Raw genomic sequence first — 10,305 nt, forward strand, 5'->3', positions numbered from 1 at the left:
ATGAGCAGATCCAGTAATCAAGTGTGGTTGACCCCGCATTGTGAATGGGATGGCACAGAAGTCTCCCACCATGGTGTCACACAGATTAGTGGCCTTAGCCTTAGCAGGCTCTGTGTTTGTGGTGCATGAGTGTCTGCCCACAGTCCAAGTCCACCAGAACAGCAGCTGAGTGCATCTCTGCTATCACTGTGGTGGTTACTCAAGATGGGAAGAAAGGGTCATTCTGCTCCAGAGTGATGCCTTTCATGTCACATTGTTTTGACAATAACTGAAAATAACCATGGAGGGAGACAGCCCAGGGCAGTGTGACATCTCCGAGGGAGATAGCTGATGGAATTCATGAGAGAAGCAGCAACTCTGAATTACTAACAAAAAAGGTTTATTTAAGAAAAAAGGTTAAATTTATGATAAGGAAGAAAAACCAGAAGATGCCTGGAGAGCCTGAGAAGTACAAAATGAAAGGGCAAGTTACAGCTCCTTCCTTGGTCACATTTAGATATCTTGGCCAGTACAAAAAACCCTGTTCAAAAAGTCAGTCACAATAGTTCCAGGTGGGGTTGCTCCTTTGACTCCTATGGCCCACAATGTATTTTGGATGGAAGGCTCCTAATCATTCAGCATTTAGACTCCCACGGGATATTATCTCAACACAAATCCATTCTTAGAGTGAGGACACAGACAAGACATCTTCAACGTCGTCATAACCCGTGTCTCCAGGAAGAAGGGCTGGGTCATCTTCCAGAGACTCAAAGGTTCCTTCACTTTTAAGCCAAGGCATGCTCCATTCTGAAAAATATCAACAGAAACAAATGGCAGAGAATATGTCTAATATGAGCCCACAAAGATTCACATAACCCATGTGCAGCCTACAGCATGTGCTGCCACTGGTCAACCAATCCTTCTAATTGAGCCCAGACAAGTTTCCATTCTTACTCTCTTTGCCTGCAAGGGCTACACTTACATTCTTTGCAGCACAGATGCTAAGATTCAGCATGAGTATTAGAGCATTTGTGACATCTTTTGGGCAATGCAGGCTACTCTTCTGGGCAATGGAGGATCAGGACTTGATTCCATAGGGAGGAAGAGGGCCTGGAACACAACTCTCAGCGTTAACCTGGGAGTGCTCTAAATAGCAGACAGCTATGAAACAGTTGGGTAGCAGTGGCATTAGGTCCTTGCCTTCCTCAAAACAGGAACTGGGGTTCAGAAGCACACCTAGGCAGGGATAGCTCTAAGGATGGATGTAAGTGAAGAACACCCTTGCTCTCATCGAATCCTGTCAACCTGAGAAATGACTTTGGTGAGGCACCCTTTGGAGGCTCATAATTCTCTTCAGGGACTGTGTAGAAAGCCTAGGCACCGATCCCAGTTCATCTGAATTCCAGGCACCCGGTTATTAATCAAAAAATCATTAAATGGAGCTGTCAAAGGGGATAATTTGGATTTTATATTTATAGTTCTCTCTTATTCCAAGGTTTTACATTGGGAACCTTAAGCCATTCTAGCCTGGAGGCACCCAGGGAGGTAGGTTCTTTTCAGCTGATGGCACAGTGTTTCTCAACATGAATCCTTGGCATCTCTTCACTCCAGGCACCTATTCTTTGCCAGAGTTTCATTCCTTGGGGGTGAGGTGGTCTTTAACAGCTGTCTGTGATTCTATGCACATGGGCAAGATGCTCTGAGGACCTTATGATGCTGATAAAAAGACTGCAACTCACTCCCACATTGTCAAAGGAATTCTGCAAAGAAAGTTGTGGGAGCAGATCGGCTCCTGTGCTGTGATCTGCTGTGTTCAAGAGAGGGGTCAGAAACTAAGGGGTTGGCTTCCTTCTTCTCAGTGATGGGGTCACATTTTCTTCAGACAATGTCTATACCCCTAGGGAGTCATCATGCCAGAAGGAAACTGAAGAGAGGAGGGCTCCCTTCACCATAATATATCTTAAGAGCAAGGATGGTATAGTGGAGGACATTGCAAGTCTCACACAAAGCAGATTCAGAGTTTATTCTCATTTAATTCACAGAACTGTATAATCCATCCCAAGACAATGCCCTGCAGGTTGTAAGGCAGTAGCTTAGCACTTGGAAGAAAAGTTCAAAGGGCTTTTATGACAAGTACCTGCACGCTCCATGTCTGCCTCTCTCAGGATGGCTACTTTAGACTTTTGCATTAAGCTTTTCCACCCTTTGGTTTCTGTATTTGAGCCCTGAAGTTAACCCTGTTTCATGTCCTGAAGCTTCCTACTGCAGTAATAAGGGCTAGAAAACTGGCTGATCTTTAAAGGGAAACAGGATTTTTCTTGTGCTCATCTTCCTTCTTGAGCTGCGGATTTTGAAAGACCTCATGTTGTGAGACAAGTGATAATGTTGTGAGCACTAGAAATACTGCCCTTCCCTCTCACCTGTCTCTGGGTCCCTGTAAGTCTGTATGTTCTCCTCTCTTTCTGCTGGGACACCAGTGAGTCCAGAAACAGGAAAATGTGGAAGATCAGGAACTTCTGCAGCTTCATCATAACCATATTCAGTGACACCTCCAGCCAGGGCAAGGGCCTCTGCAACAGGGAAAGGAATGACTGGACATGAGAGTTTCTCCTACCAAAAAGAGAAATACGTGACCTGAAAGGGACAAGAAGCTGAGAGGTTTCCACTGCCCACAGCCATGAGGCAAGGAGAGACCACAACATCCAACACAAACTCATTGTCACAGGACTGTTGTAGAGGTCAAAGTCAGAAGCACGTTTCAAAGTTTAGATATGCTTTTACACTGTAGGAAGGAGACAAATGCAGCAGTTCAGATGGTGGGTGCAAGGAAGTTGTGGGAGATCAAAAAGAGAAGGTCAAGCCTGAGGATGGAATTATGAGTGTACATTGAGCATAAGTTTATTATTCTTTGTGCATTAACTGCAGCTCACCCTGCCATATAACTGTTCGTTTCAGTGCTTGCATGCACTTTGGGTGATGCTCTCTTATTTCCTGGTCATCTAGGGGCACTTTTACATGTGCTCCAGAGTGGAGCGGGGGAGGCACCTTAATTAGAGTGGCTCCAAGAGCGGCTGTATATAAAGCACAGCTGCATCTTTTACATCAGCATCCCTGCTCTTAAAAATGGCAGTGGGGTGCTTGAACTAAAACGCATTCAACAAGCTTGAGTTCAAGTGTTGCCACTGCCATTTTTGAGCATGGAGTCACTGATGCAGGAGACCCAGGAGGCTTTTGGAGCGCGGTAATTGTCATGCTCCAGCAGACTAGATGAATCACATCTGCAGTCTCTGCACTTGTGTAGAGGTGCCGAAAGTGTCCATTTTTGCTGCCTCTGGGACATTCTGTCACCTATGTACCTAGGGGGATTGTAGTGGTGGGCACACGGACTTGCCCACATGGAAACATAGGTAGTCATGGGGACTTGGCACGTGAACCAAGAGCCATAGTTCTTACTTGCACTGATTATGGACTTGTAAAACAGTCTAAGGATTGAAATGGAGTCATTCAAAACCCAGGACAACCAGACTTTGTGTCAGGCACAGAAAAAGGCTGTATGTGTCCCCCCTTTCCCCACCATAGCTCAGTGGCGAGGACACTCACTAGGGAAGCCAGAGATCTTGGGTTCTAGGCCTTATTCCCCTGTGGGGAAGGAACTAAACCTGCTCAGTCTAAGCCTTTATCTTCTACGGTGCTTCTTTAAAAGCAGCGAGCGCCTGTAGATGTGCAGGGACGCTCCTCCAACATGCTGTAAATAACGGAGTCTGCTGTGTGTGTTCCAGCAGCCCCTGTGTCTCATGGACTCAGTGCCCCTTGCCTCAAAATGGTGGCAGGGGTGCTTTAATTAAAGCTCATCAAACGAGCTTTAGTTAAGCAGCACCAACATCATTCTGAAGTGAAGGATGCTGAATACACAAGACAAAGCACTGTAGCCACTTTAATTAGAGCATCTCCAATAGCCTCTCTAAATAAATTCCCCCCCAGCCCCAGAGCATGTGTAAAGATGCACTGAGTTACTAACATTAGTTGGAGAAAAGGCGTGATGGGCATCACAGGGAGAGGTCTCCCCAGAAGGAATCGTCTGTGGGTGAAGGGAGAAGGGGGACAGGGTAGAATCCAGGTCTTCTGGCAACTCAGATAAATTGTCCAGAAAGAAAAGCGGTCTTTTTGAAACAAATTTTGTTTCCAGTCTCTTCAACTGCATAGTTACTATGGGCACTGCCAGACATGGTGTAAAAAAAAAAAAAAAAAAAAAAAAAAATAGAATAAAATAAAATAAAATAAAATAAAACGTGCTTTACTGGAAAAGCAGCGCATTAGTGTAACCCAGATGTGCAGCATCTGTATAGATCAGGTGCTTCTGCAGATCTTTTTGTGCTTTTATCTAAAATTGATTAAATCAGCTATTAGATAAAACTATCAAAAAAGCCCAACTGAAAAACCTGATCTATAGAGACACTGGGTGAGCCAGGGCCAGCTTAAGTCAATACCTCTTCTGGGCTTGCGCTGGGCTCAGAGTCGGGGCGCGTGGAATTTAAAGTACAGCGCCATGTTGTGTTTTGTTTTTTTTTGTCTGGAAGCAGCCAGTCACCCTCCTTTTTCGGAGTACAATTCCCTTGGGTCCGTAAGTGCCAAAAATGCCCTGTAGGTGACTGAGGAATGAGCCACTTAGATGACCAAGAAAGAACAGAATGTCACCCTTTATCACACTATTAGCCCTTCAGAGAGGAGACATGAGCAGATGCATGCATGCTGCATGTAGTCTGCAGACTACACACTGTCCATACCATACCTAGCATCGTATTCTTGTATTTTGGCCTAAGTCCTGGAAAAGAGCAGGAGGATAGATGTCGCCCTCAGACCTTCTAGCCCCTACAGATGAGCTGTGAGGTTGAGCTCAAAGAAGACCTAGCTTCCTAGTATTTGGCCCACAGAAGATGGTTAGAACTGATTTTCCCCCCACCCTCAGTTTCCAAGGACAGTTGCCAACCACCACTCCACAGGCTAAGCACTACCCAGGCCTTTCCCCAGCACTCCTTTTGAAACTGAATTCCTTCAACTTGCATATAAGAGTCATAGGATAAAATGCAGTGGCATAATTTCTGCCCCACTGGGAGCTAAGGTACAAGCTAGCCCTGAGGTCTGGCACTTTCAAAGTGGCATGCATCTCACCTAACCCTTCTTCTACTATCTTCTCCTGGCCCCATAAGCTTGCCTCTCTTGACTGTCCAGGGGGAAAGCTTCAAAAGGAGGGCCACAGAGATTTTTGGATGATTCCCAAGCTGTGAGCCAGGGGTTAGAGCCTTGCTTCTTAAAATTAAAATGATGCAAATTCAAAGGCCTGAACTCAGGTCCCCCCTCTTCAGATCGAGGATCTAAAGTATTTAGTCGTTGGGCTTAAGATACTGAAGAGCTCTCCTCCTCCCTGAATTTCAACTCCACTACTTCTGGGCTTCAGTATGGCTACCATTTTGTGACCATACGTATACACTGGGTGCGTGTCTATAGCCATGCACCCGATTACTGTTTAGCCCACTGAACATTCCCAATACCTTCTCCTATGCTTATGCATCCAAACTGCGCAAGTGACAGTGGGTAATAACATTCTAGGTCAAAAATACCAAAAAGGCTGGTTTCATAGCTGCAAAACTGCCATTTAGGTGAGCCCAGGAGAGTGGGCTATATACACGTGACTCATTAGCTTGCTCCATTTATCATCTGCTTCCTCAGCTTTCCATCACATCTAAGGAGCTCATTGCATTCCATTCCCCAGGAATCATCTCGTCTGTAAGGCTCCCCAGATGCTCCTGGGAACTCTGGCTCCACATGCAGCCCAATTCCCAGGGTAGTGGGACCTGCTGGTGCCTTACTCCTAGTGTCAGTGACCCAGTCAACTCCTTGTGCCAGTGTACACCCACACACCGCCTGCCCTGCAGTGTTTTTATTCCCCTTTGGGAAAGCTATTTTCTTATGAAAAAATGTCCGCCCTGCAGCCACTTCACTTTTCCACCAGAAATCCCTCCACAGGACATTTTCTGAATGGTCCCAGCACTTGGTGGTTGTGTCCGTGTCAATTCCTACAGCAGCACATGCTTCTCTGCTTCTTGGTCTGCGCCATTCAGCTCAGGAACCTTCCACAGCTAGACCACCACTGGTAGTCATTTCCCATCATTTAGGGCTTGTCTACAGTGTGAAAGGAGAGTGTCCGGGCCCTGCGAGGGCCTCAGCACATCACTAATCTGCTGACCCAACCGAGTTCTCAGGAGACCTGAATTCTCAGCACTGAGGCTGCTCGAGAACCTTCCCCAAGGCCTGCTGAAACCACGGGTTGGACAGCAGATGCGGAGGGATGAGCTTAAAGCTCTCTCATTGACCCATTCCCAGACAGGAGCAGATTTGTGGATGGGGTTCAGCAGGGTGAGACTGGGGGATGATCAGACTGGGGTATGATCAGGCCCTTTGGGGCCAGGGCACATTGGTGGGATAGTACCAAGTTGCTCTCTTAGATACTGGTACACTTGGTTGCATAGTATTACAGACTCAATACTAAAATAAACAAACCTAATTAGCATGCTGCAGCAGATTAGATTAAGTGGTGCTAATTAGCGGGCATTGGAACAGGTGTTGGGCATGTGCATAGGTGCTCCTCCCCTCTGGGGGTGGATTAGCTTCTCACCTTGACTGTCTGGAGGTACATGGGCAGTACTCAATGCAGGCTCCTCCACACTATCGTAATCCAGCTGGAAATCCCCAGGGGAAGCTTCCTCTGCACAAAAGAAATACCACACTCAGCTTTCCTTCCCCAGTGCCCATTTCTCCAGGTGTCCAGTTCCCCAGCAAATGCCTGCTGTCTTGGACATAGGGCTGTTTTCTCTGGCAGTACAAGCAATCTCTCAGAGTGATTCAGGTGGAAAGGGAAGAGTAATGAGTTTTGGTAAAACAGGATTTGGTCCTACTTCAGTTCTTCATGAATACCTAAGCATACAAGCGTGCCCAATTGCATCCCCTACTCCAGGGATAATGTATGTGACTAGGGTGAGGATCTGTGCTGGTGCTGACTAGCATTGGATTCCATCAAAGACTGTAGCGTCAGCACCTGATCCAGCTTTGTCAGAGTGAAACCACACTCTACCGGTTCTGGGTTCAAGTCCTCGTTCAGATTAGTATGCAACCTGGGCTCTGTGCTCATGGCAGGGAGGCAAGTAAGTAAGAGCTTGGCCACTGATCTAGGTTTGCTCAGTGATAGACTTTTCATTGCTCAGCATCTTAATACTTTCACCATTCCCTGCCCAAAACTCGCATGCACGAAGTGTCTGGATCTGACCCCATATTCCCATCAGGATGCTCTCTGAACATCTTGTTAAATCTGACCCATTCCACTGTCTCACATGAGTGCTAAAACAGGAGGAACGTACACAGGAAATGCCCAGGAAACTGATTTTTCCCCTTGGATCTGGGCCTCTATCTCTGGGCTCTGCCTTCCCCCATTACCTTGTGCTGATCCAGGGTCATTTCCCTCCTCGCTGTCCCCAGTGTAATACTGCAGCTTCATCACGGAGTCCTCCGAGTAGGAGACTGGAGGGTGAGAGACAGTGTGTTATCCACATGAACCCTGTTGAACTGACTGGTGGCTAGACACCTGGGGAGGAGGGAGCCCACACAACAGAGAAGTGACGGCAGTGGGAAAACTATTCAGACTGCCCCTGCCCCGTATGCTCCTACAGATGACCTCTTACAGTATCCATGCAGGGCTCTGTTCCTAGATTGCAGCATGGGCAGAGGGAGACAAATGCTGCCTAGAGTTGGGACACGTGGAGTGTCTGCTGGGGAGGAAACTCATTTGCAGAGCTCCTGTAACATCTTGTTCTCACCCCAGGCCCAGTACCTGCAGCCTTCCAGGGCTCAGAGGGCTGCAAAGTGAGGGTATAGTTGTTATGGAGGTGCCCTCTAACATCTTTTACTCGCAAAAGCACATTTACAAATAGCAAGTGTTAAACTTGTGCAAAATAGTTATGGATATAAGTGTGATACGTTGCGGGATACAAAACCCCCCACAAAGAATATACTGAACTTATCAAAGCCACAAACATGTACAAACACCTTTAGACACCTGCTGTGTGTTGGCAACGGGGCACACAGACCTGAGCGACCAAACATCTCCAGCTTCTCCCTCCTCAAGTTATAATCAATCTCCTCATACACAGCATCAGGCAATGGTCCTGAGTATCTTCCGGAGCCTGAAAACAAAAGGCAGGTTTCACATGGGATCATGGCAACAGGAAATGTTAAGAGGTCCTCCAGCCCTTCCCTTTGGAGCTCAGCTGAGCCCTACAGCACAGTTCTGCTGTCTTGTCCAGTCTACAGAAAAATATCCAGCGCGACACTGCCCAAGCCTATTCAACAACTTCCCTCTGGATACTGTTCCAGGACCGCTCCTCTGTCACAAAACATTTTTATATACGCAGCCTACGCCTTCCCTTTCTACTACTTCCATCTTAGTACTCCTGACACTTCCCCAGTTTCATCTATTGGAAACCTGTAAATATATTGACACATGCACATGCAGGCACAATACTTACATTGACTCTGGTTTTCATAGCAAGTTATAACCCCTGACTGAAGTAAGGTAGCAACTGCCACCCAGCACTTGGCCAAGTATAAGGATTTTTTTTTCCTTCTCCACATTTCCTTTTTCCCACTTTGCTTTTTCTTTGCTTCTTTCTCTTTCATTGCAAACTGTTTCCCTCGTATTTCCTTCCTTCATAGAGAATAGCTGGACCAAAACTATGTTAATATTTCCAAACTCTTCCATCTCCTTTGCTATCTTGCTTTGTCCTGACCACCTTTGTGAGGTTTTCTCAGTTCAGCCTTGTCCCTATATTTATGTGTAGCCCTGTTCAATTCTACTGCAAGCTCACTGATGGACGGCTTTATTTCACAGACAAGCTGGATCTCCCTGTGGCAGACTTTCAGCATCCTCCCCTCCTCAGCTATGCCTCCCATTACCCACAAGGCCTAGGTTGCATCACAGCTCTGCCTACACCCCTCCCCTCACTAATTATTTATATCTATTTTTTCTATGCTCAGACCAATGAGTCTCACCTCTGCGCAGTGCCCTTGTGCTTCTCACCTTTCCCCCCAGAATGATCAGGACGAGACAGAGAAGGGCCCCCAGGACAATGCAGATGACAATGGGCACCATGTCTCTCCCACCTGTCAGAGATGGGCGCCGAGGTGTTTCTGGAAAGAAAAGAACATGCAATATGCAGAGACTATTCTATGAAAAGCAGGTGGGCATAGGGGGAGGACATGGACAAGCTTGAGAGAGTCCAGAGAAAAGCCACCCGTATGGTCAGAGTCTTGCACAGCAAGCCATATGAGGAAAGGCTGAGGGATCTGGGACTCTTCAGCCTGAAAAAGTGAAATAAGCTCCCTCTAGAAGTGGTGCAATTGTCCACCCTGGAAATCTTCATGAGGAGACTGGACTGTCACCTTCCTGGGGTCACCTGACACCAGGTGTCTTTCCTGCCTGGTGCAGGGGCTGGACCCGATGATCTTCCGAGATGCCTTCCAGCCTTACAATATAGGACTCTGTAGTCTCTAATTGCACCACGCAAGGCATCAGGGTCAGTGCTGGAACACAGGCAGTTTGTCATGGGCGCAGCCATACCAGGAGCCACTGGACAGGAATGGCTCCTGCTCAGCACCCCCTGCAGCTCCCACCCCAGGTAACATTCTTGGTGGACCCTCACTCCAGGGGGAGAAGCTCATTCTCTCAGGATGAAAACAAAATTGCCTTTATGCCACCAAAATATAAGTTTATGGAAGCAAAAAGGCCAAGCAGATAGATGTCCATACCCTTTGTTGAACCACCTATGCCCAGAAAGTGTGGCTGAGACTGGTGTTATCAATTTGCATAGTTTTATTGTGGCCAATGTCCATTATTTTTATCATGGAATAAATTATGTCAACTATAAGAGAAAGATCAAGGAAAATGTGATGCCTTTACTGAATGGAGGAGGGAACCTAGTGGCGCATGATTCAGAAAAGGCCCTAGTACTCGGTTCCCTTTTTAAACTCAGTCTTCACAGGCAAGATCAGCTCCCAGACTACTGCAATTAGCATCACAGTTTGGGAAGGAGGTCAGCAGCCAACAGTGGTGAAAGAACAGATAAAGCAGCGGTGGGCAATTACTTCAGCTGGAGGGCCACTTGATGAGTTTTAGGGAACAGTGCAGACGAGATGCACTTGAGAGTGCTGAGGGAGTTGGCCAATGTAATTGCAGAGCCACTGGCCATGATCTTTGAAAACTCATGGTGACTGGGAGAG

General features: G+C 47.0%; 1 protein-coding gene across 1 annotated transcript in view; it reads right to left on the reverse strand.

Annotated features, from left to right (window-relative positions):
- Nucleotides 1-445: 445 nt before the first annotated feature.
- The window catches only part of LOC102369273 (antigen WC1.1-like), an 18,044-nt gene continuing 8,184 nt past the window's right edge, over nucleotides 446-10,305 (reverse strand). Inside the window, exons 6-11 of the mRNA XM_025195085.1 lie at nucleotides 9,079-9,216; nucleotides 8,118-8,213; nucleotides 7,468-7,551; nucleotides 6,653-6,742; nucleotides 2,400-2,549; nucleotides 446-786 (exon numbers count right to left, since the gene is read on the reverse strand). Coding sequence (XP_025050870.1) covers nucleotides 662-786; nucleotides 2,400-2,549; nucleotides 6,653-6,742; nucleotides 7,468-7,551; nucleotides 8,118-8,213; nucleotides 9,079-9,216 — 683 coding nt within the window. The 3' untranslated portion in view covers nucleotides 446-661. The remainder of the gene's footprint in view (nucleotides 787-2,399; nucleotides 2,550-6,652; nucleotides 6,743-7,467; nucleotides 7,552-8,117; nucleotides 8,214-9,078; nucleotides 9,217-10,305) is intronic.

Source organism: Alligator sinensis, unplaced genomic scaffold, assembly GCF_000455745.1.
Source record: "Alligator sinensis unplaced genomic scaffold, ASM45574v1 scaffold1137_1, whole genome shotgun sequence".
Lineage (NCBI taxonomy): Eukaryota > Metazoa > Chordata > Crocodylia > Alligatoridae > Alligator > Alligator sinensis.